General features: G+C 48.4%; 1 protein-coding gene across 3 annotated transcripts in view; it reads left to right on the top strand.

The window, feature by feature from the left end:
- LOC100089875 (dynamin binding protein) overlaps positions 1-25,897 on the top strand; it is a 129,551-nt gene that overhangs the window by 82,185 nt on the left and 21,469 nt on the right. For all 3 annotated transcript variants that reach the window (XM_029059297.2, XM_039911599.1, XM_029059299.2), the window contains 2 exons: positions 22,990-23,189; positions 25,346-25,445. In XM_029059297.2, the coding sequence (XP_028915130.1) occupies positions 22,990-23,189; positions 25,346-25,445 (300 nt within the window). The remainder of the gene's footprint in view (positions 1-22,989; positions 23,190-25,345; positions 25,446-25,897) is intronic.

The following is a 25,897-nucleotide window of genomic DNA, read 5'->3' on the forward strand; positions in this document are numbered from 1 at the left end:
TACAGACCCATGTTTTCTTCTGCCCCTAGACTGTAAGCTCGATGTGGGCAGGGAATGTGTCTGTTTATTCTTGTACTTCCTCAAGCTCAGAGTCGGTCGCAGGTGCGGCTAAGGGAGGGAGAGTCAAGCAGAGTCCTATCCATTCCATTCCTAGCTTGGGCAGTGGCTAGTGAGTGGAAGGCAATCTGCTACAAGCCAAAACTCACCCGTGCTGGGCAACAGAGGCTTTGGAGAAAATCGAGGGAGGAGACTTGAGTTTACTGTGCGGAAGGCGCAGTGTTAAACCACTTCCATATTTTTACCAAGAAAACTCTGTGGATACACTACCAGAATGATTGCAGATGGAAAGCGGGGCATTCTGGGAGAGATGTGTCCGTGGTGTCGCTATGGGTCGGAAACAACTCGACGGCATAAGACAAGTCTCCCCCAAGCACTTAGGTATAATGCTTTGCACATAGTAAGTGCTCAATAAATATGATTGAATTTAGGATGTCTCTAACTGGATAATCCACTAGTACTCCAACTTATTAGTTGTAAAGTGGAAGTCCTCCTCTTGTTTCCTGAAGCCTCCTCTTCCAAGCTTGGAATCTGGAGGCATTTAATGCCCTTCCTAATTACCTCCCATATTCTATCAGTCCCTAAGCCCTACCAAACTATATTTGGATACTATGTTTCAGAGCTACCCTAGCCACCATCACTCTGGCACAAGCCCTCCTCAGCTACCAGGTGGGCTCCCGGAACGCCCTCCTTCCTTGAGTCTCTCTCCTCATCAGTTTCTCTTACATACAGCTGTTTGCTTCATCTCTCTAAAATGTCATTTGGCAAGCACCTCTCTGCTCTGCAAAAATCCCCATCATCAATGGTGTTTATAGAACACTTACCATGTGCAGAGCACTGTTCTGAGTCTTTGGGAGAGTGCAATTATATTTATAATTAGTATCTTCCCATTAAATTGAAAGCTCTGAAGAGAGGGATCAAGTCTTTTACTTCTTTGGTCTGTCCCTTAATAATAATAATAATAATGGTATTTGTTAAGCACTTCTTATATGGCAGGCACAGTACAAGTGCTGGAATGGATACACACAAATCGGGTTGGACACAGTCTCTGCCTCACATGGGGTTCACAGTCTTAATCCCCATTTTACAGATGAGGTAACTGAGGCACAGAGAAGTTAAGTGACTTGCCCAAGGCCACACAGCAGACAAGTGGCAGAACCAGGATTAGAACCCATGACCTTCTGACTACCAGGCCTGCGCTCTGTCAACCATGCCATGTTGCTTCCTGAAGCATCCAGTGCAGTACTCTGCCCATTTCTTGGTGTTCAGACATCGTGATTTTTGCCATGGATGAGGAAACCAAGACATCAAGAAGAAGAGGGACTTGTTTCCGGAGGTACAATGAAAGAAAACCAGATGGGCTGACTCACTTTAGAGCCCAACCTAACAAACCGCACTGCCTCTCACCCATCCATTTTCTTGACATCCTCTTTCCCTGACCTTCCTCCTCATCAGGTCTTTCTTTTGCCCATCTAAATGAGTATGAAAATGTTCAAAGCACTTTTCAGAGCACTGGGAGTCTCTTGCACCTTGGGTGAGAAGAGGAATCATTCTGACACTGTTACAGGCCATTTCTCAACATTCAGGATTCCCAAATGACTAATGCTGAAACTTTGTGACTCAGAAAAATTCCTAAAGTGACCGCTTGCTTGCTTTCTTTTCATTCTTTTGCCTTTCCCCTCCTCTGTTTCTCTTTCTCCTTCTGTTGCCCCCGTCTATCTCCAGTGAACTTTATTTGAGATGGTTTAATAACTGTGGTTGCTTATCAGTTTGACCTTCCTTTCACCCTCTCTGCCATTCTCTTCTCTCACCCTCCCAAGTACTAATTGTGGAGCATAAAGTTGCCTTAGCCCTCATTCCACAGGACAGTCTGGTTCCAGGCAGGTTTTGGCTCTGACCTGAAGGGTGTAGGTCTGGTCTGGGGTGGGTGGAGGGCCAAGGCAGATTGGAAAGCTGGGCTGGCTCTGGGTTAACCCTAAAATTGGGATCCAAGGGCCCTCTTCCTTGGTTCCCCTCCTGGCCAAGCCATCTCCCATTTTTGCTGTATAGTAAAAGGCCAGTAATAATAATAGTAATAATGTAAACTCCTTGTAGCCAGGAATTGTGTTTACCAACTTTTTTTAATGGTATTTGTTAAGCGATTAATCATTCATATTTATTGAGTGCTTATGTGCCGGACCCTGTACTAAGCACAGGGGTAGGTTCAAGCTAATCAGATTGGACACCATCCATGTCCATCTGGCTCACAGTCTAAAATACCAACTGTATGGTATCGTACTCTCCCAAGTGCTTAGTAGAGTGTTCTGGACAGTTAATGCTCACTCAATACCATAATGTCATTGATTAATTGAGTAATAATAACAATTGTATTTGTTATGCATTTCCTATGTGCCAAGCACTGTGTAACTCTGGAGTAGATATAGTCCATCAGATCAGACACTATCCCTGTACTACATGGGGCTCTCAGTCTTAGGAAGAGAGAGAATGGGCATTTAATCCCCATTTTACAGATAATGAAACTGAGTCCTCTAGACTATAAGCTCCTTGTGGCAGGAGATGTCTTCCAACTCTGTAGTAATGTACTCTCCCAAGCGCTTAGTACAATGTTGTGCGCTCAGTGCCATACATCCAATAAGTGCTCAATAGATATCATTGATTCATTGGCGGGTGGGTTGGGGGGAGGCAGGATTTGAACTCAGGTTCCCTGACATCCTGTCCTGTGCTCTTTCCACTCCTTCAGCATGGCCAGGCTGGGCTGGCCCTTGCAAGAGCAGAACTCTGTCCTCGAGCAGACCCTTTCTCCCTCAGACCACTCCCAGTCTGTTCCCATATCACCAGAGCCGGGGCAGAACCCATCTTGCCCCAGGTTGGGGGAATCGAGGAAATGGCTCTGATGCACTCGGCACTTCCTGCATTCTTTGCTCTGTCGCTTGAATGAACTTTGCCTCCTTTCCCTTGTTCCTTATTGGTAGCACCTGCCTATCTCTAGCTGAGGTTGCAGTGTGCTCTCTCTTTTTTTTCTGCTTTGCTTCTAGAAGACAAAGTCTTGTCTTGACTATATATTAGAACAGGCCCTGGATTCTCTCCAGGGATTCTAACAGTGACTGCACCTGAGTCCTTCTTGATTCTGTATCCAGTGACAGAGCTGAGGTTTAATCTTCCACGCCCTTAGATTTTCCACTAGCAGACTATTCCCCTCCTGGGTTCTAATCCCAGGTCCTCCACTTGTCTGCTGTGTGACCTAGTGCAAGTGACTTCACTTCTCTGGGCCTCAGTTACCTTATCTGTAAAATGGGGATTAAGACTGTGAGTCCTATGTGGGACAGGGACTGTGTCCAACCCCATTTGCTTGGATCCACCCCAGCACTTAAAACAGTGCCTGGCACATGGTAAATGCTTAACAAGTACCATAATTATTATTATTAATTAGGTGGCTTGGAGGGACTGAAGAGGCAGTTGTGGGAGAGAAGGTGGGAAGATTAGAGGGGGCTTGGGGAAGACCTCCCAGTGGAGCTCTGTGATCTCTTACCGGCTTTAGGGGGCTGGAGGGACAGGTTGGGGCACATTTGTGATCTGTCAGGTATGAAGGGGAAGGGAGGGCCAGGCAATGAGAAGGTATGACCACGAGGACAGTGAAAGAAACAGACTTTTTTCAAGCAAACGCGAATAAAACTCTGTTTTATGTATTTGTTCATTTACACTTATTTCCCATCCTAATTGTGTGCTCTTTACTAGACATCTGTATACTTAACTGCCACCACCAACTACTGACTGTCTGATAGCTCCTTTCAAACACACCCACTATTGCCCCATTAAAGGGAGCTACCTTTGACCCCATGGGACACTTTCTTCTCCTGGAAACATTGTCTAACCTTGGTTTTCCCTGACACTGTGCTCTCGTGGTTCTCGTCTTCCCTCTCTGCCAGTTCTTCTCAGTGTCTTTCACTGACTCTTCCTCTGCCTCCCACACCATAATGACCCTGGTGATAGGCTCATCCATTTCTTTTGCTTCAACTATCATCTTTAGGTGTATAATTCCAAATCTACCTCTCCAACTGCTGGATGTCCCACTGATACCTCAAACTCAGCATATCCAAAACTGAACTCCTCATCTTCCCTCCCAAGCCTTCTCCCCCAACTAACTTTCCCATCACTGTCAACATCTCCTCCTTCCCATCTCTCAAGCCCATAACCCAGACATTTTCCATTACTCCTCCCTCTCTTTCAATGCCCACATTTATTGTCACCAAATCCTATCAATTCATTCTCCTCCGCATTTCCCAAATCTACCCTTCTTTTGCTTCAATTCAAACTGCCACACATTGGTCCAGACCCTTGACGTTTCCCAGCTCGACTACCATGTGGCCTTCTTGCAAACGTAATAATAATAACAATGATAATAGTGGTATTTAAGTGTTTACTATATGCCAAGCAAGCACTATACTAAATGCTGGGGGAGATACAGGATAATCAGGTCAGACACAGCATTCTGTCCCACATGGGGCTCACAATCCGAGAGGGAGAACAAGAATTTAATCCCCATTTCACAGGTAAGGAAACAGGCCCAGAGAAGTGACTTCTCCAAGGTTACGCAGCAGACAAGTGGCAGAGCTGGGATTAGAGCCCAGGCCCTCTGAATCACAGGCTGATGTTCTTTCCATTGGCTCATGCTTTTTCCACTAGGCCATGCTGCTTCCTAAACATCCCTGCTTCCAGTTCTCCCCTCTCCACGATGTAGGTCACTCTGCTGCCTGAATTATTTTTCTAAAGAATCTTTCTTCATCCTTCTCTCTTTCCACAAAAACCTCCAGTGGTTCCCATTCCTCTCTAAATCAAGCAGAAACCCCTGCTCATTGACTTTAACTTAATCAATCAATTCTCTCCTTCAACCCCCCTAATTTTTCCTTGGTCCTTTCTCACTGCACCCCAACTCACGTGCCTCATTTCTCTCAAGACAGCAACACCTTCCCATCCTGAAGACCTCTTCTCTTCCCATCTTCAATGCCCTTTTGAAATCATAGCTCCTCGAGGAGGTATTCCCTGAAGAATTTCTAGTCCTCTCTGTCCTACCCCAACTGCCACTTCAGCACTTCTGTATCACCTAAGCACTTGGGTACTCACCCTTTCACTAATCTCCTTTTATTTTTTTGTGAGTGGGTCTCTTTCCTGGCTACTCTGTAAGCACCCTGAGGACCAGAATCATGTCTACAAATTCCACTGTGCTCTGTGCCAAGGTGCTTAATAAATACTATTGATTGATGTTTATTGCAACCATTGCTATCAGTCAGTGGTATTTATTGAGCACGAACTGTGTGCAGGACACTATTCTGAGGGCTTGGGAGAGTACAATGCAATAGGGTTGGTAGACATGGTAGATTACAAATTCTCTGCAAGGTGGGAACTATGCCTTATGCTTCTTAAATTCCCCCCAGTGCTTAATACAGTACTTTGAGCCTGGTGTAGATCTTCAAAAACTGTTGAAGGAAATCATGGGGAGCTTTTTGGGGGAGGTTGACTAGACTTGGGGAATAGGACTTTTAAAATGTATGTAAGGATTTATTCTGGGCTCTCAGTTATGTGAATTAAAACACTTAATGTCCCAAACCCTGAGGGATGGACCTAAATTCAATGGTTCGGGCTAAGCATCAGAAGTGAGAGAAGTGCAAGAGAGGATGATAGGTCAGAGGAATAATCTACAACCGTGGGCTCAGGAATGCCTGAATAAGGCCCAGGTTGCTGTTACTCAGTTTGCTTTCACGCAGGCTGCAGGGCAAAGACCCAGTTCATTCAATCATATTTATTGAGCCTTACTGTATGCAGAGCACTGTACTAAGCCCTTAGGAGAGTGCAGTATAGCAGTAAACAGACACATTCCCTTCCCACAACGAGCAATCAGTAATTTGTGTTTATTGAACGCTTACTGTGTGATGAGTACAATATAAGAGTAGTATACATGTTCCTTGCCCACAATGAGCTTACAGTCTAGAAAGGGGAGATAGATGATAATAGAAATAAATAAACTGTGGATATGTACATAAGTGCTGTGGGGCTGGGGGAGGGATGAATAAAGGGTACAAATCCAAGTGCAAGGGCAACACAGAAGGAAGTGGGAGAAAAGAAAATGAAGTCTAAATTGGAGAAGGCGTCTTGAAAGGAATGTGCTTATAATAAGGCTTTAAAGTGGAGAGAGTGATCATCTGTCGGATACCAAGAAGGTGGGGATTCCAAGCCAGAGGCAGGACATGGGCAAGAAGTCGGCAATGTAATAGACGAGATTGAGGTACAGTGAGTAGGTTGGCATTAGAGTAGTGAAGCATGTAGAAAATCAAGGAGATAAGATAAGAGGGGGTAAGGTGATTGAGACCTTTAAAGCCTATGGTAAGGAGTTTCTGTCTGATGCTGAGGTGGATGGGCAACCACTGGAAATTCTTGAGTGGGGAAACATGACCTGAATGGTTTTGTGCAAAAATGTTCTGGGCAGCAGTGCAAAGTATGAGTTGAAGTGGGGAGAGAGAAGAGGCAGAGAGTTGAGCAAGGAGTCTAATGTAGTAATCAAGACAGGATAAGGTAAATGCTTGGATTAACGTGGTAGCATTTTAGATGGAGAGGAAGGGACAGTTTTTAGCAATGTCGTGAAGGTTGAGCCTGCAAGATTTGGTGACAGATTGGCTCTGTGGCTTGAATGAGATAGATGGGTCGAGGATAACGCACAGATTTTAGCAATGTTGTGAAGGTTGAACCTGCAGGATTTGGTGACAGACTGGCTCTGTGGTTTGAATGAGAGAGATGAGTCGAGAATAACACCAACACTATGGGTTTACGCTATCTACATTGATGGGAAAGTCAGGGGAAGGCAGGTTTTGGTGGTAATATGAGGAGATCTGTTTTGGACATGTTAAATTTGAGGTGTCGGTGGGACATCCAAGGAGAGATGTCCTGAAGGCAGGAGGAAATAGAAGAATGCAGAGGAGAGAGGTCAGGACTGGAGATGTAGATTTGGGAATCTTCTGCATAGAGATGATAGTTGAAGCCTTGGGAGTGAATGAGTTCCCCAAGGGAGTGGGTGTAGATGGAGAATAGAAGGGGACCCACAACTGAGCCTTGAGGAACATCTTCAGTTAGGAGGTGGGAGGCAGAGGAAGAGCCTGAGAAAGAGACCGAGCAGGAACAGTCAGAGGTAGGAGGAGAACCAGAAGAGGACAAGCGTCAGTGAAGCCAAGGTTGGATAATATTTCCAGGAGAAAGGCATGATAGTGTCAAAGGCAGCTGAGAAGTCGAGGAGGATTAAGATGGAGTAGAGGCCATTGGTTTTGGCAAAAAGGAGATGAATAGTGAGGAGATGATTAGCGACCTTTGAGAGGGCAGTGTCAGTGGAGAGAAGGGGGATTCTAGTTAGTGAATATGCACACCCTAACCCAGAAGCAGCATGGCTCAGTGGAAAGAGCACGGGCTTGGGAGTCAGAGGTCATGGTTCGAATCCCGCCTCTGCCATTTGTCAGCTGTGTGACTGGGCAAGTCACTTCACTTCTCTGTGCCTCAGTTACCTCATTTGTAAAATGGGGTTTAAGACTGTGAGCCTCATGTGGGACAACCTGATTCCCCTGTATCTACCCCAGGGCTTAAAACAGTGCTCTGCACATAGTAAGCGCTTAACAAGTACCAACATTATCATTAGTATAATTATTATTATTATTACGGTATCCGAAGCCCAAGAGTTTAAGCCAGAATTCACTCGCTGGCAGTTGCAAGGTAAGCTACAGAGCCTGCAGAGAGGCCCAGGAAAGGGAAATGGGGAACTTTAATCCGGGTTTTAGGAGATGGAATTTCTCCTCCTCCCAGGAGAGATTTAGAAGGGTCAGTGTGCCAAAGAGGGAGGGGCACCAATTGGGAAAGGCACTTCTATGGACAAAGGACATTTTTCCTTCTAATTCTCTGGACCCCAGGGTGGCACCATCTCATGAGTTTGACTTTAGAGGGTGAGAGTCTGGGAGGTATGTGCTGTCCCTTTAAGTAAAAGGTTGAAAGCACTTGGATACAGGATAAAATTTCTTGAAATGGGGAAAAAAAAAGTCTGGACTTCGAAGAGAAAGAGGTGGGGGCTGGACTGGGTTGGTGGAAGAGGTTAGGGTAAAACAGAAAACCAGGATTTAGATTTCAGCCAAGTAGCCTGGAGGGAGTCATTTACACCCTGATTTGTAAACCAGGAAGATGTGATCCTTGTTATTGCTCTGTCTCCAGGGGGACCGTGTGAGGTAACAATTGTTAGGTATTTTTAGTAGCCCAGAATAAACTCTATGCTTTCAAATTATTTTCTCCTGAGATCAAAGGTCAGTATTATTATTGTTACCCTTGATTATTTAGAGTTGGGTTTTTTTATTGATAATTAACAGCTTCATAAAAAAGTAGGGTGGAAGGAAACTTTGAATCACTCAAATTAGGTCTTCAGTGGCTTTTAAAGGAAGAGTGGTAGGAAAGAAGTTTGAGGCCTACAGTTAAAATCACGTTTGAGTGATAATGCCCCAGCCGGATGCTGGAGACTTGGTTGTTACTATATACTGAGGTTGTTATTGTTTCGCTGGTTATTTTTCCATTGTTATTGTTCCATACGCTTAGCCAGAATATGCTTTAGTGTCTCCCTTAGTCTTTGTTATTTATGCCCTACCTGTATGTCAGCCCTCTGGCTATCGCAGGGAGGAGCAAAACCTGGGACAGCTCTGGGGATTCCCCAACCTCTGCAAATGAGCCAAAATCAACAGTGTCTGATTCCTTCCCTACAGTTTGCTGAGTCAGAGGACGAGGGTCTTTTCTCCTTTTCCTCTCATGCGGCCTGTCCATCATCCATCAGCAATCACCTATCATCATCAGAAGCATTTGGTGGTCCACTGTGTTGGTGGTGCTCAATAAATACCATTGATTGATTGATTGGTGACATGTCTAAGAACCTATGGGAAGCAAAATAAGATGACTCAGTTCCTGTCCTGGAGGTGCCTCCAATTAAATGATGGCATCAACGTGAATTTAGAGAAAATCACCTAACTATATAGGCATATGGAAATTGGGCAGGCCCAAAATGGCAGTGAGTTCCAGAAAGCTTGGATGCATTCATTTGTAATCAATCAATCAGTAATATTTACTGAGTACTTACGATGTGCAGAGCACTGTACCAAGGGCTTGGGAAAATACAACACAACAGAAATAGCAGATACATTTCCTGCCCATAAGGAGCCTAGTCTAGAGGTCAGAAACAGCAAGGCCCAATGATGGTTAAAGCATGGTCCTGGGAGTCAGGTTCTAATCCTGGCTCTGCCACTTGTCTGCAAGTGTCTGCCACTTAGGCAAGTCACCTAACTTCTCTGTGCCTCAGTTCCCTCATCTGCAAAATGAGGGTTATGACTGAGAGCCCTATGTGGGACAGGGACTGTGTCCAACCTGATTATCTTGTATCTACCCCAGGGCTTAGAACAGTGCCTACACACAGTAAACCTTTAACAAATTCCACAATTATTATTCTTGTGGGTTAATTGAGGGAAAGTTGGGGATGTGGAGGGGAAAAGTTAGAAAGGTTATATACAGTACTGGAAAAAAAATATTTCTTGCCAGAACATAGCACAGATTACATCAGACACAAGGTCTAACATGATGAAGTCACTGGCAGGACCAGAATCCAGTTTCTGGTTCCACCTGGAGTTCATCATCATCATCATAATGATATTTGTTAAGCACTTGCTATGTGCCAGGCACTGTACTAAGTGCTGGGGTAGAAACAAGCAGATTGGGTTGGACACAGTCCCTGTCCCATATGGCGCTCACAGTCTCAATCCCCATTTGACAGATGAGGTAACTGAGGCGTGAAGAGATGTGAAGTGACCTGCGCATGTCACACACCAGGCAAATGACCAAGTCAGGATTAGAACCCATGTCCTTCTTACTCCCGGGCCCATGCTCCAGCCACTAGGCCATGCTGTTTCTCCACTAGGCAGGGGGAACAACCGATAATCAATTGCCATAACTGGAATTGTGGCCCCGGGTCTTGTCTCTATTCCAGAGCTGAGTTCCGGCCCAAGCTAGCTTACTTGTAGCCATGCTTATGAAGTATATCCTTAAACACTCAGAGGCCTAGCAAGGAAACGACCTCACTTCCAAGAATCCCATTGCCACTATAGGAGGCAAAGTCTGGGACTGGACTGATCACTGGTCTGGCTCAGAAACAGCACCCCTTAATGTCCTTCCTCTGCCCAATTGGGCAAAGAAATGTTATGACCAGTCAAGGGCTTGGAGGCAAATCTGCTCCCCAAAAGGATCAGCAGTGCAGTGGTTCCATTACAAGGTAAACAATTTTCCCCACCACCATCCTTTCTTTACAAGAAGCTGCTGGACTGAGAAAAGGAAGGTACTGAAGAAGGACTTCTAATAATAATAATAATGATCATATTTGTTAAGCACTTACTCTGTGCCAAGCACTGTTCTAAGTGCTGGGATAGATACAGGATAATCTGCTTGTCTCACATGGGGCTCACAGTCTTAGTCCCCATTTTATAGATGAGGTAGGCACGGAAAAGTAAGTGGCTTGCCCAAGGTCACACAGCAGACAGATGGCAGAGCAGGAATTAGAATCCAAGTCCTCCGCCTCCTGACACCTTGCACTTTCCTCTAAGCCATGCTGCTAAAATGCTTCTCATTGAACTTCTAGTTCAATAGTGTAAACTCCTTGAGGCTAGGGAACGTCATGAATAACAATTGTGCTATTTGTTAAGAAGCAATTATTATGTGTCACGGTTATACTAAGTACTGGAGTAGATTCAAGATGATCCAGTCAGACACAGGCTATGTCCCAAACAGTGCACATAATGTAAGGGGGAGGGAGAACAGGCATTTAATTCCCCATTTTGCAAATGAGGAAAGGGAGGCCAGGGAAGTGAAATGACTTGTCCAGGGTCACACACCAGGCAAGTGGCAAAGGAGGGATGAGAAGTCAGTTTCCTTGACTCTCAGGCCCGTGCACATTGCTCTAGGTCCACTAGTTGCATCTACTGTACTTCCCAAGTGCTTAGTACATTTCTGTGCATTTAGTAAGATTGCAATTAATTACTACTACACTTCCGTGACATTTATCCAGCCTGTTCTCAACAACCGCCAGGGTCGATCTCCAGACCTGTTGTTAGTAGCACTGCATCTGATAGTGCCCTATTAATCTACTATTACTACTAGAAGCAGCGTGGCTTAGTGGAAAGAGCCCGGGCTTGGGAGTCAGAGGTCGTGGGACTGAGCTCCTCTTCCCCCTCTACTCCCTCTGCCATCCCCCCTTTACCTCTCCGCAGCTAAAGCCTCATTTTCCCCTTTTCCCTCTGCTCCTCCACCTCTCCCTTCCCATCCCCACAGCACTGTACCCGTCCGCTCAACTATATATATTTTCGTTACCCTATTTATTTTGTTAATGAATTGTACATCGCCTTGATTCTATTTAGTTGCCATCGGTTTTTACGAGATGTTCTTCCCCTCGACGCTGTTTAGTGCCATTGTTCTCGTCTGTCCGTCTCCCCCGATTAGACCGTAAGCCCATCAAACGGCAGGGACTGTCTCTATCTGTTGCCGACTTGTTCATCCCAAGCGCTTAGTACAGTGCTCTGCACATAGTAAGTGCTCAATAAATACTATTGAATGAATGAATGAATGAATAATCCCCGATCCACCACTTATCAGCTGTGTGACTTTGGGCAAGTCACTTCATTTCTCTGTGCCTCAGTTACCTCATCTGTAAAAGGGGGATTAAGACTGTGAACCCCACTTGGGGCAACCTCATTTCCTTGTATCTACCCCAGTGCTTAGAACAGTGCTTGGCACATAGTAAGGGCTGAACAAATACCATCATTATTATTACTAAATCTGGGGATGAGGAGGGAGAGCCAGGAAAGGGGGATTCCCAGCCCTTGGGCCATGCCACTCTCTCTCCATTAATTCATTCAGTCTTATTTATTGAGCGCTTACTGTGTGCAGAGCACTGTACTGAGTGCTTGGGAAAGTACAATACAGCAGTAAAGAGAGACAATCCCTGCCCACAGTGAGCTCACAGTCTTGGGGTGGGGGGAGGCAGACATCAATATAAATAAACAGACATCAATATAAATAAATAAAGTTACAGCTATATACATAAGTGCTGTGGGCGCAAGAGGGAAGAAGAGCAAAGGGAGTAAGTCAGATCAACACAGAAGGGAGTGGGAGATGAGGAAAAGTGGGGCTTAGTCTGGGAAGGCCTCTTGGAGATGTGCCTTCAGTAAGTCTTTGAAGGGGAGGGAGAGTAAATATCTGGCAGATTTGAGGAGGGAGGGTGTTCCAGGCCAGAAGGAGGACATGGGTCAGGGGTCGGCGGTGAGACAGATGAGATCGAGGCACAGTGAGAAGGTTAGCACCAGAGGAGCAAACTGTGCAGGCCGAGTTGTAGAAGGAGAGAAGTGAGGTGAGGTAGGAAGGGGCGAGGTGATGGAGAGCTTTAAAGCCATTGCTGAGGAGTTTTTGTTTGATACAGAGGTGGATAGGCAGCCACTGGAGATTTTTGAGAAGGGGGATGACATGTCCTGAACGTTTCTGTAGAAAGGTGATCCAGGCAGCGGAGTGCAGTGTGGACTGGAGTGGGGAGAGGCAGGAGGTTGGAAGGTCAGAAAGAAGACTGATGCAGTAATCTAGGTGGCATTGGATGAGTGATAATGTGGTAGCAGTTTGGATGGAGAGGAAAGGGCAGATTTTAATGATGTGAACGTGGGACCAGCAAGATTTGGTGACGGATTGGATATGTGGGTTGAATGAGCGAACAAGGGTAACGCCAAGGTGACGGGCTAGTGAGACGGGAAGGATGGTGGTGCAGTCTACAGTAATGGGAAAGTCTGGGAGAGGACAGGGTTTGGGTGGGGAAGATAGGAGCTCTGTTTTGGACATGTTTGAGGTGATGGCAGGACGTCCAAGTAGAGATGTCTTGAAAGTAGGAGGAGATGTGAGCCTGGAGAGAGGGAACGATCAGGGGAGATGTAGATTTGGGTATCATCTGCGTAGAGATGGTAGTTGATGCTCCGAGGAGCAGCACGGTTTAGTAGACAGAGCACAGGCCTGGGAGTCAGAAGGTCATGAGTTCTATTCCGGCTCCGCCACCTGTCTGCCGTGATCTTGGGCAAGTCATTTCGCTTCTCTGGGCCTCAGTTCCCTCATCTGTAAAATGGGGATTGAGACTGTGAGCCCCATATTGGACTGGGATTGTGTCCGACGTGATCTGCTTGTATCCACCCCAGCGCTCAGTACAGTGCTTGGCACATAGTAAGTGCGTAACAAATGCCATTATTATCCTTAGGTGGAAACCATCCGGGAAGCCTCTGGCCAAGAATGCCCCCCAGGGTGGGAAAAAATAATAATACTTATGGGCTTACTATGTGCCAAGCACTGTTCTATGTACAACAGGGGTGGGGGTCTGTGTGTGGGGGGAGATACAAGGTCATCAGGTTGTCCCACGTGGAGCTCGGGCTTCATCCCCATTTTCCAGATGAGGTCACCGAGGTCCAGAGAAGTGAAGTGACTTGCCCAAAGTCACGCAGCTGACAAGTGGCGAAGCCGGGATTAGAACTCATGACCTCTGACTCCCAAGCTTGGACTCTTTCCACTGAGCCACGCTGGAAAGGGGAGGGACCTTAGGTTGGAAACCTTTCTCCAGGAGGTGGGCTGTGAGGGGCAGAAAGCGGAAATGTGGGTGGGAAAGGTGACCCTTTCCGCCACCCCCACCCCCCACTGGGTACCGCTCCGTGCTCTGCTCTGTGCTCCATTCATTCATTCATTCAATAGTATTTATTGAGAGCTTACTATGTGCAGAGCACTGTACTAAGCACTTGGAATGGACAATTGGGCAACTGATAGAGACAATCCCTGCCCAATGATGGGTGCACAGTCTAAAGGGGGAGACAGCCAGCAAAGCAAAACAGAACAAAACAAAAACAAGAGAACATCATCAAGATAAATAGAATCACGGAGATGTACACCTCATCAAAATAAGAGCCCGGTCTTGGGAGTCAGAGGTCATGGGTTCGAATCCCGGCTCTGCCACTCGTCAGCTGTGTGACTGTGGGCAGGTCACTTCACTTCTCTATGCCTCAGTGACCTCATCTGTAAAATGGGGATTAACTGTGAGCCTCACGTGGGACAACCCCGATGACCCTGTATCTCCCCCAGCGCTTAGAACAGTGCTCTGCACATAGTAAGCGCTTAACAAATACCAACATTATTATTATATAGAAATGGGCACAGTGCTGAGGGGAGGGGAAGGGAGAGGAGCAGGGGGTGGAGGGGGAAACAGAGGGAAAGGGGGGGCTCAGTATGGGAAGGCGGCCTGAAGGAGGTGAACTCTCAGTAGGGCTTTGAAGAGAGTGAGTTGGTCGGAGGTGAGGAGGGAGGGCATTCCAGGACAGCGGGAGGATGTGGGCCAGGGGTCGACGGCGGGATAAGCGTGAACGTGCTCCGCAGTCCGCTCCGCTGCGGTCCGTTCCGCGGGGCGTGGGGCTCCAGGTCCACCGTTTGTATGCAGCCGTGGCGGGTTGGGGGGGTGGTGGCGGGGAGCGGCGCTATTCACATGGAAATGAAAGGGAGAGCGACAATGCAGACCCAGGACCCCCGACCCCACACCCCCAGCCTCCAGACCCGCCCCCCAGGCCCAAGACCCCGGCCTCCGGACCCCCGGCTCCTCCAGCCCCCAGCCCCGACCTCCAGCTCCCAGCATCCCGCCCCCAGCCCTCCAGCCCAGCCCCCCGGCTCCTCTCCAGCCTCCAGCCCCCCGGCTCCCCTAGCCCCCCCAGCCTCCAGTCCCCAGCCCGACCTCCAGCCCCCCAGCCTCCAGACCCCCAGTTCCCCCAGCCTCCAGCTCCTCCAGCTTCTCTAGCCTCCAGCTCCCCCAGCCCCCAGCCCCCCAGCCTCCAGCTCCCCCAGCCTCCAGCTCCCCCAGCTTCCAGCCCCCCCAGATCCTCCAACCTCCCGTCCTCCTGCCCCCAGCCCCGACCTCCAGCTCCCAGCCTCCCACCCCCAGCCCCCAGCCCCACCTCCAGCCCTCCAGGCCCCCGGCTCCTCCAGCCCCCCCAGCCTCCAGCTCCGCCCCCAGCTCCGCGCTGCCCAGCCCCGGGGGCTCCAAGGGCTTGGCCTGGGGCCGCGGCCAAGTCGCCACCTGCCTCTTCATCCTCCTCGTCCTCCTGGTGCCCCCTCCGGAGCTGCGGGCCCGGGGGTGTCGTGGGGCGGCAGCGCCGGGCCCGGGGACAGGTAGGTAGGGGGTCAGGGGTCAACAGCATGGGAAGCAGCGTGCCTGAGTGGAAAGAGTCCCGGCTTGGGAGTCAGAGGTCATGGGTTCGAATCCCGGCCCTGCCACCCACTTGTCAGCTGGGTGACTGTGGGCAAGTCACTTCACTTCTCTCGGCCTCAGTTACCTCATCTGTAAAATGGGGATTAAGACTGAGCCTCACGTGGGACAATCTGATTACCCTCTCTCTACCCCAGCGCGTAGAACAGTGCTCTGCACATAGTAAGCACTTAACACATACCAACGTTATTATTATTATTAACCCCAGGTGAGGCCGCTTGGGCCCCCGAAGTAGGTCGGGGGGCTTCCCTTGGGGGTGGTCGTGCAGCCCCACCGAGCCGGGGTGGCTCCCCCTCCCTCCTTCATCATTCAGTGGTATTTATAATAGTAATAATAATGGCATTTATTAAGCACTTGCTATGTGCCAAGCACTGTTCTCAGCTCTGGGGAGGATACAGGGTCATCAGGTTGTCCCACGTGGGCTCACAGTCTGCATCCCCATGTTCCAGATGAGGTCACCAAGGCCCAGTGAAGTGACTTGCCCAAAGTCACATAGCCGACAAGGGGCTGAGCCGGCATTGGAACCCACGACCTCTGACTCCCCAGCCCGTGCTCTTTCCACTGAGCCACGCTGTTTCTCTAATTTATGGAGCGCTGACTGTGTGCAGAGCCCTGGATTGAGCGCTTGGAATGGACAGTTTGGCAACAGGTCGAGATCATCCCTGCCCAACGACGGGCTCAAGGTCTAAGTCCAAATAGTCTAAACCCTCCTCGGAAGAAAGGACAAGCCTTGCCCTAAACCCTGGGGACACTCAGGCAGTAGCGGGGGTGACCGTCTTTCTATCCTGCCCTCGGGCCGGGGTGGAAAAGCGGTAGGGGGAAGGCCCCAGGCCAGACTCACTAATAACGAGGCTATTTGTTGAGCACCTTCCAGGTGCCCAGCGCTGTTCTAAGCGCGGTGTGGACGCCGGTTCTTTGGGCTGGACTTAGTACCCGCCCCACGGCCTAAGCCCCGTTTTACAGATGAGGTCACGGAGGCCCAGGGAAGTGACTCGTCCAAGGTCGCACAGCAGACAGGTGGTGGAGCCAGGATTAGAACCCAGGTCCTTCGTTCTCTGAGATCCGGGTGCCTGGTGTCCCCTCACCCTGCCCTTCCACCTCACTTGACCAATTTTTATTTTATCTAGAAGAGTGGATTACATATCACCTGTGCCCCTTCTCCTCCCTTCTGCCCCTCTTTTATGGAACTAGGCCCATTTTGGTTGCCCCAGATGGGGGCACTTCTGATCGTTTATTTCCCTCTTTATTGAATAGAAAAAAGCCACTTTCCTTAGTTATGTTCATGGCACCAAATAGGAAATGGCCTTTATAGAGGATGAATCCGGGGCCCGTATTTCTATAATAATAATAATGGTGGTATTTGTTAAGTGCTTACTATGTGCAAAGCGCTGTTCTAAGCGCTGGGGGAGATACAAGGTGCTAGGTTGTCCCACGTGGGGCTCACAGTTTTTAATCCCCATTTGACAGATGAGGTAACTGAGGCACAGAGAAGTGAAGTGACTTGCCCAAAGTCACACACCTGGCAAGCAGTGGGGCCGGGATTCGAATCCATGACCTCTGACTCCCAAGCCCGGGCTCTTTCCACTCAGCCACATGCTTCTCTATCAGTTCTGAGCTCTGCTGCTGCTTTTGCATCTATGGCATAACCTTCCACAATGTGCATCTTCCCTGGTAGGGAGTGTTGGGCGATGTAGTGGGGTGTCTGTGTGTGTTGTAAACTTTTTTGGGCAGGGGGGTGGGATGTCAAGCTATTACTGAAGGCAGGCACTGTAAGGTAAATACAAGGTAATCAGTTTGGACTCTTGATGTCTGTTTATTTCTACTGATGTCTGTCTCCCCTCCCAGACTGAGCTCACTGAGGGCAGGGATTGTCTCTCTCTATTCCTGTATTGTACTTTCCCAAGCGCTTAATACAGTGTTTAAGCACATAGTTAAGTGCTTAATATATACGATTGAATGAGTGAATGACTACCATATAACTTGCTCCCTGGGCAGGATTGGGATGTTGCTGATACTGTTCTCCTCCTCATTCTTCCCAAACCCTCTTCCCAAACCCCCGGAATCGGGGTGACCTTGTGACCCGACCCACCTGGAGTCAACGCCTTCACCTGCACGTCTGCGATGAACTCCTCAATTGATCGTTTGCCTCGGGCAAATCAGTTTAGCAGAGGACCTGTCCCAGGAAACAGTTTTAAGGGTAGATGTTCATTCATTCATTCAATAGTATTTATTGAGCGCTTACTATGTGCAGAGCACTGTACTAAGCGCTTGGAATGAACAAGTCGGCAACAGATAGAGACAGTCCCTGCCCTTTGACGGGCTTACGGTCTAATCGGGGGAGATGGACGGACGAGAACGATGGCGATAGATAGAGTCGAGAGTGAGGACATCTCGTAAAAACAATGGCAACTAAATAGAAGCGAGGCGATGTACATTTCATTAACAAAATAAGTAGGGTGATGAAAATATATACAGTTGAGCAGACGAGTACAGTGCTGAGGGGATGGGAAGGGAGAGGGGGAGGAGCAGAGGGAGATGGGAGGAAAAGAGGGTTAAGCTGCAGAGAGGTGAAGGGGGGCAGTAGAGGGAGAAGGGGAGCTCAGTCTGGGAAGGCCTCTTGGAGGAGGTGAGTTTTAAGTAGGGTTTTGAAGAGGGGAAGAGAATCGGTTTGGCGGAGGTGAGGAGGGAGGGTGTTCCGGGACCGCGGGAGGACGTGGCCCGGGGGTCGACGGCGGGAGGGCGAGACCGAGGGATGGTGAGGAGGTGGGCGGCGGAGGAGCGGAGCGTGTGGGGTAGGCAGTGGAAAGAGAGAAGGGAGGAGAGGTAGGGAGGGGCAAGGGGATGTAGAGCCTCGGAGCCTAGAGTGAGGAGTTTTTGTTTGGAGCGGAGGTCGATAGGCAACCACTGGAGGTGTTTAAGAAGGAGAGTGACAGGCCCAGAGCATTTCTGCAGGAAGATGAGCCGGGCAGCGGAGTGAAGATTAGACCGGAGGGGGGCGAGAGAGGAGGAAGGGAGATCAGAGAGAAGGCTGACACGATAGTCTAGCCGGGATATAACGAGAGCCCGTAGCAGTAAGGTAGCCGTCTGGATGGAGAGGAAAGGGCGGATCTTGGCGATATTATAAAGGTGAGACCGGCAGGTCTCGGTAACGGATAGGACGCGTGGGGTGAACGAGAGAGACGAATCAAGGATGACACCGAGATCCCGGGCCCGAGAGACGGGAAGGACGGTCGTGCCATCGACGGTGATAGGGAAGTCCGGGAGAGGACCGGGTTCGGGAGGGAAGATGAGGAGCTCAGTCTCGCTCATGTTGAGTTTTAGGTGGTGGGCCGACATCCAGGTGGAGACGTCCCGGAGGCGGGAGGAGACGCGAGCCCGAAGGGAGGGGGAGAGGACAGGGGCGGAGATGTAGATCTGCGTGTCATCTGCGTAGAGATGGTAGTCGAAGCCGTGAGAGCGAATGAGTTCACCGAGGGAGTGCGTGTAAATGGAGAACAGAAGAGGGCCGAGAACTGACCCTTTAGGAACTCCAAAAGTTAGAGGACGGGAGGGGGAGGAGGCGCCTGCGAAGGAGACCGAGAAGGACCGGCCAGAGAGATAAGAAGAGAACCGGGAGAGGATGGAGTCGGGAGAGGATGGAGTCCGTGAAGCCAAGGTGAGATAAGGTATGGAGGAAAGGGGATGGTCGACAGTGTCAAAGGCAGCAGAGAGGTCAAGGAGGATTAGAATGGAGTAGGAGCCATTGGATTTGGCAAGATGTGTGAGGTAGAAGTCAGTGATGTTATTCCTGGAGTCCGCGGAGGGAGGTAAATGAAAAGAATTGTGGCTATTTCAGTTTTTCTCATTTCACATGAGAAACCCAAGTGGGCCGATGCTTCTGTTGATCTGATGCTTCGTTTCTGGCCTCCAGCAAGGCAACTGTTGTGGTTTTGATTAAGGTTTGTGCTCTATCCCGTTTCTGGGTTGTGCTGTTTGCTTGGCTGGTCTGGGAGTAAATGCTCCTGGGACTTGATAATGATATTATGTAAGGTTCAACTATCTGTTTATTGGATTTCTGTGTTCCAGTATTAGTGATGTAAAAGACCCAAGCAGGGGTGATAAACGTGCAGCCAAGGCTGCACATCCCCAGGTCTTTTCACAGTTATTTTTTATTGCATCAAAGTGAACAATTGCCCTTTGCTGTTTCTCTTCCAACGTAAAATTCTGAAGCCACATTGGGAAACCCAGAGCTGTCAGCCTGGGGCTGGAAACCTTCCTCTTAGCATCCACACTTGTGCTCATAAACTGCTTGGTCCTTCAGGGAACAGGAGATGAAATCATGGGAAAACGGCTCAGGTCATGTAGTCTGACTCCACGTGAGTGTCCTTTCAATTAAAAAAACCTTCATATTTGCTATACTTGGTTTATAGTTGTACATTTTTATTGCACCTCCTTCCCCTGAGACCAATCATTTAAAATGAATCTGTGAATCATCTCAGCATTCTTGCGAGGGTGATAGAGGCAGATATTATTTTTCCCCTTTTCCCAAGGGAGAAGTGAATTCTTCCAGAGGGCACCCGGCAAGCCAGGGCTCAGAGTTCAGAATCTAGTGTTCTACTTGCCTCCAAACACAATGATGTGAAGTTTATAGGGATATGGAAGTTGCAGGTGAACGAGACTCTTAGCTCTCTGTGAGCAGGGAATATGTCTGAAGCAGCGTGGCTCAGTGGAAAAAGCCCGGGCCTGGGAGTCAGAGGTCATGGGTTCTAATCCTGGATCTGCCGCTCGTCACCTGTGTGACTTTGGGCAAGTCGTTTAACTTCTCTGTGCCTCAGTTACCTCATCTGTAAAATGGGGATTAAGACTGTGAGCCTCACGTGGGACAACGTGATTACCCTATATATACTCCAGCGCTTAAAACAGTGCTCTGCACATAATAAGCACTTAACAAATACCAACGTAATTATTACCTACTCTGTTACAACAGTGCTCTGCACACAGTTAGTGCTCAGTAAATACCACCGATTCATTGACTACCCCACCCCTGATTCCCACCTTGCCCCTGGAAAATTGTAGCGTAACAATAATTATAATTATTATTATGGTACTTGTTAAGTGCTTACTATGTGCCAAGCACTTTTCTAAGCACTGAGGTAGATTCAAGTTACCCAGGTTGGACACAGTCCCTGTCCCACATAGGGCTCACACTGTTAATCCTGATTTTACAGATGAGGGAACTGAGGCCCAGAGAAAGTGAAGTGACTTGCCCAAGGTCACACATCAGGCATGTGGCGGAGTCGGGATTAGAACCCATGACATTCTGACTTCCAGACCTGTGCTCTATCCATTAAGCCATGCGGCATGGAGTGCACACTCAATTTCCTGGAGGAAGGAGGTGTTTCCTTGTGCTTTGTCCAGTCTGTCCTTCCCTCACCTCATGGTCATTCTGTGCTAGTACAGAGAAAGCTGATTATCAAAAGTCAATCCTCTGAACCATGAGTAAAAAAAAAAAAAAAGGTTTGGCTAATAGAATCAATTTGGGCATTTGTCTTCCCCAAATACTCAAATCTAGATATGGTCAGATTTCTAAATTTTGGATTATCTGAAATAACCCCATCACATATGGCTCCAATACGACCCTAACCTTGAGTGCCTGCTGAGATTGTTGCAAACTGATTGAAAACTTTAGTTTTTCATCCTGAAATGAAGAAGTACATATCCTAAAAATGGACTAAGTGGGTGCCCAGGAGTCAGGACAAATCACACCAAGTTTGGGCATCCCCCTTAGTTTCCAAGCAAGCCATCATCTCCATGGCACTAGGGGATGTCCAGTTCTTATCCTGGCTCTGCCATTTGCCTGATGTGTGCCCTTCTCTGTGCCTCAGTATCCTCATCTGTAAAATGGGAGTCTAGTACTTAAGCAGCGTGGCTCAGTGGAAAGAGCACGGGCTTTGGAGTCAGAGGTCATGAGTTCGAATCCCGGCTCGGCCACTTGTCAGCTGTGTGACTGTGGTCAAGTCACTTAACTTCTCTGGGCCTCAGTTACCTCATCTGTAAAATGGGGATTAAGACTGTGAGCCCCATGTGGGACAACCTGATTCCCCTATGTCTACCCCAGCGCTTAGAACAGTGCTCGGCACCTAGTAAGCGCTTAACAAATACCAACATTATTATTACTTCTCCTTTCCCCTAGTCTGGGACTGTACCGGATCTGATTTTCTTGTCTCGACCCCAGTGCTTAGCAAAGTTCCTGGTACATAGTAAGTACTTAAATACCACTATTATCATTATTATTACTATTATTATTTTATGTTTGGACCCCAGTTCTCATATAGAGAAAAGGAATAAAAAGGGAGGCTTGGACTTTTGGAAAGTGGGTCCTGAGAGAACTTGTGCTTTGATTCAGCCTCTGTGTGTAGATGCTGGCTACCGCAATTGTGTGTTTTGGGGGGAGGAGGGGAAGAGACAGACACTGAGACTGTCTGGTTGTGCTGAGAGAAGACAGTCTGCCCTTTGAATTTTTTAACAGTATTTGATACCTGCTTACTGAGTGTCAGGCACTATATTAAGCGCTGGGGTAGATACAAGCTTATCAGGTTGGACACAGTCCACCTCCTGCCGTCTTAATTCCGATTTTACAGACGAGATAGCTGAAGCACAGAGTAGTGAAGTGACTTGTCCAAGGTCACACAGCAGGCAAGTGGTGGAGCTGGAATTAGAATCCAAGTCCTTCTGACACCCAGGGCCCATGCTCTATCCACTAGGCCAAGCTGCTTCTTTTTATATGTAAGAGGAGAAAATGGACATTGATGAGTTACACCCTGGCTTGCCAAGACCCAAACTAGGCACAAAAACACCATTAATTTCTGAGAAAGCCCCCTATGCGCCTGCCCAGATTCCTAGGAGGGGTCTTGGAAGACAACAATAATAATAATAATAATAATGATATTTAAGTGCTTACTTTGTGCCAGGCATTGTACTAAACGCTGATGAGCAGAAAGACTAGAGAGCTGCTGACTCAATCATCTCTGGAAGTCTCTCAAGACTGTGACCCAGGAGGGAGGCCCAACACTGTCCATGACCAGAAGTGGAGACAGTAGGGTGGGGAAGACTCTGTTTGTGGTCTTTAAGAACTTAGCATGAACCAAGTAGGTGAGAATTTGGTGAGGTGAGGGGACCCAATTTCCAGGAGAAAGGCCCAGGATCATCTACAATGGCTGAAGATACAAAGTGCTAATGCTTGGAATTTGTTTGACAAAAGGAGAACTGGACATAAATGAAAGAGTTTATATGTGCCAGGGGCTGGAGGGCATGCTGAACTGACTGCCATGCTGGGAGGAGGCTGCCAAAATGGAGTGCTGGTGGCTCCCTTTTTCTTGCTCAGGGGCTTCCAGTTCTTAGAGGCCTCTACAGTCCCTGTGTTGGCCAGCCTGCATCCCCACCGGGAGGCAAATCAACCGTACTGGATCCCATCTGTGGCAACTGCCTGCCAAACTTGAGCTGTGGGCATTGCCGCTGGTCGGGGAGACCCTCATCAGCGTGCTCGGAACTGACCCCAAGTGTCTCTTTTCTTCTAGAAATGACCCTCCTCTCCTCCTCTCACTCTTCATCCCTGGAGCCCACTTCTGTCTCGGCATCCACTGAGAACCCAGAGCAGAGGATGCTGGAGAAGAGGGCCAAGGTGGTTGAAGAGCTCCTCCAGACGGAGAGGGACTACGTCCGGGACCTAGAGATGTGCGTGGAAAGGATCATGGTCCCCCTGCAGCAGCAGATCCAGGTGAGTCCGAGGCCTGCGTTGGGGAGAGGGGTGGCATGGCTCTGGAGCGGGATCCAGACAGTGCTGAAACCTCTGGGATTCACCAAGCCCTAAGGCTCAGGTGTCGGCTCAGTGAAGCCAAGAGTCAATTGTATTTATTGAGCTCTTACTGTGTGCAGAGCATTGTACTAAGCACTTGGAAGAATACAACATAATAGACACGTTCCCTGCCCATAACGAGCTTACAGTCTAGAGGGAGAGGCAGGCATCAAAATAAATAAACTATGGATATGTACATAAATACTAAAGTATGAGAAGCAGCATGGATTAGTGGAAAGAGCCTGGGCTTGGGAATCAGAGGTTATGGGTTCTAATCCTGGCTCCGCCACCTGTCAGCTGTGTGACTTTGGGCAAATCACTTAATTTCTCTGTGCCTCTGATCCCTCATCTGTAAAATGGGGATTAAGACTGTAAACCCCACAGGAGACAACCTGATTACCTTATTATGTATTCCAGCACTTAGAACACATAGTACATAGCACTTGGCACATAGTAAGTGCTTAACAAATACCATCATTATTAAGTGTTGTGGGGCTGGAAGGGGGGATGAATACAGGGAAGAAGGGTGATGCAGAAGGAAATGGGAGACGAGGAAAGGAGGGCTTAGGTAGGGAAGGAAAGCCTCTTGGAGGAGATGTGCCTTCAGTAAGACTTTGAAGGGGAGAAAGAGTAATTGTCTTTTGGATATGAGGAGGGAGGACATTCCAGGCCAGAGGTAGGATGTGGGCGAGAGATTGCTTCTCTTAAGAAGCCCTAGTGCCCTAGAGGCTCCCCCCCACCCGTTTAGACCTCTTGTACCCTGATAATTTGCCACCCGCCACTCCTGCCAGGGGTTCCTGTTTCACCTCTGCTATGGACCCTAAAAGGAGTGCAAGTTGGGGTGGAGGCTTTGGGGGACCCCTGCTTCCTCTAGACTGAAAGCTTGTTGTGGGCAGGGAACACATCCTCCAATTGTTACATCATACTCTCCCAAGTGCACAGTCCCTTTCTCATGGGGGCCAAAGTCTTAATTCCCACTTTAGAGGTGAGGGAACTGAGGCACAGAGAAGTGGTGTGACTTTCCCAAGGTCACACAGCAGACAGGTGGCAGAGTAGGATTAGAACCCAAGTCCTGACTCCCAGGCCCGTGCTTTATCCACTAGACCACGTGCTTGACACTTGGACAAGTACAGAATAACAAAGCATCACATTCTCTGCCCACAAGGAGCTTATATTTCAACAGGAGAAACAAACAAAAGAATATTTCCAACATTGTCAAAATAAATACTTTGAGTGGACATTCAGGGAGGCTAAGGAGGGTGTAAAGTTAGTGCTAGAGATGACTGAAGGAAGGCTATGGCTCAGGTGCTGAGAAGTTAATAGGGAAAACTTGTTGCAGGAGTTGGAGTTTTAGGAGAGATTCAAATGTGAGGAGAGCTGTGGTCCGTCTGAGGTGGCAGAGGGAGTTGCAAATTGAAGGATCACTGTGAATGAGGGGAGGCAGGTAGGATAATGTTGATAGCCAGAAGGTTGGTTTGGAAGGAACGAAGGCCGTGGGTTGGGGGAATAGCAGGTGAAGAGAGCAGATAGGTAAGGTGGGGCACGTGGCGGAGACCATTTAAGCCAACTGTGGGGAGCTGTTGTTTCATATGAAAAGGTTCAGGAAGCGGAGGAGAGTTTTGAGAAGAGGGGAGAAATGGGCCGAGTGATGCTTTGGGAATATGATCTCAGCAGCGGCACCTAAAATATTTGATTGCCGGATTGATTGGAAGAGGGACAGACTGGAGAGGCTGGGAGACCAGTGAGAAGGCTAATGCTATACTTTAGTAGGGGCAAAACCAGAACGAGTACCTGTGCGGTGGCAGTTTGTCTGAAGAGGAAGGGGTGGATCGAGATGATAGCATGCTGAAAAACTGGCAGGATTTGGCAGTAGAGAGAATGTGACAGTTGAACTCTACCAAAGAGTCGGTGACGACACAAATGTTGCAGGCTTCGAGAACAGGGTGGTGGTGTTGGCCTCCGACTGAGAATGGAAAGTTAAGAGGTTTAGGGGAAAGATGAGTTCTATCTGGGGATGCGGGAATGGTTTTAACATCTGAGCACCTCTACACTTTTTTCTATGATTCCTTCTCTTCCAGGTGCAGAACATAGATTTTGAAGGGCTTTTTGGAAATATCCAGATGGTGATTAATGCCTCAAAACAATTGCTGGTTGCCCTGGAGGCTACAGATGCTGTAGGTATGGTGCCTTCCCGTCGCGTCTCCCTAAACCAACCAAGTCTGGTATGGCGATCAGTTCTCAAGAGCATTGTAGATCTGGTACCGAATGGGTTCTTTGCAGGCTCAGTGATGCCATGATTCCAAGACAGACATCCAGATTGTGGCTTGTCTTTTTTTTTTTCCCTGTGGTATTTGTCAAGTGCTTACTATGTGCGAGGTGCTGTACGAAAACACTGAGGTAGACACAAGTTAATCAGGTTGGACACAGTCTGTGTCCCACTTGGGGCTCAAAGTCCTAATTCCCATTTTACAGGTGAGGTAACTGAGACACAGAGATGTAAAGTGACTTGCCCAGGTTCACACGGCAGGCAAGTGGCAGAGCCAGGATTAGAACCCAGGTCCTTCTGACTCCCGAGCCTGTGTTATATCCACTAGGCCATGCTGCTTCTTTACATCCGTGCTTGAAAATCA

The sequence above is a fragment of the Ornithorhynchus anatinus genome, chromosome 3 (assembly GCF_004115215.2).
Source record: "Ornithorhynchus anatinus isolate Pmale09 chromosome 3, mOrnAna1.pri.v4, whole genome shotgun sequence".
NCBI classification, from domain to species: Eukaryota; Metazoa; Chordata; class Mammalia; order Monotremata; family Ornithorhynchidae; genus Ornithorhynchus; species Ornithorhynchus anatinus.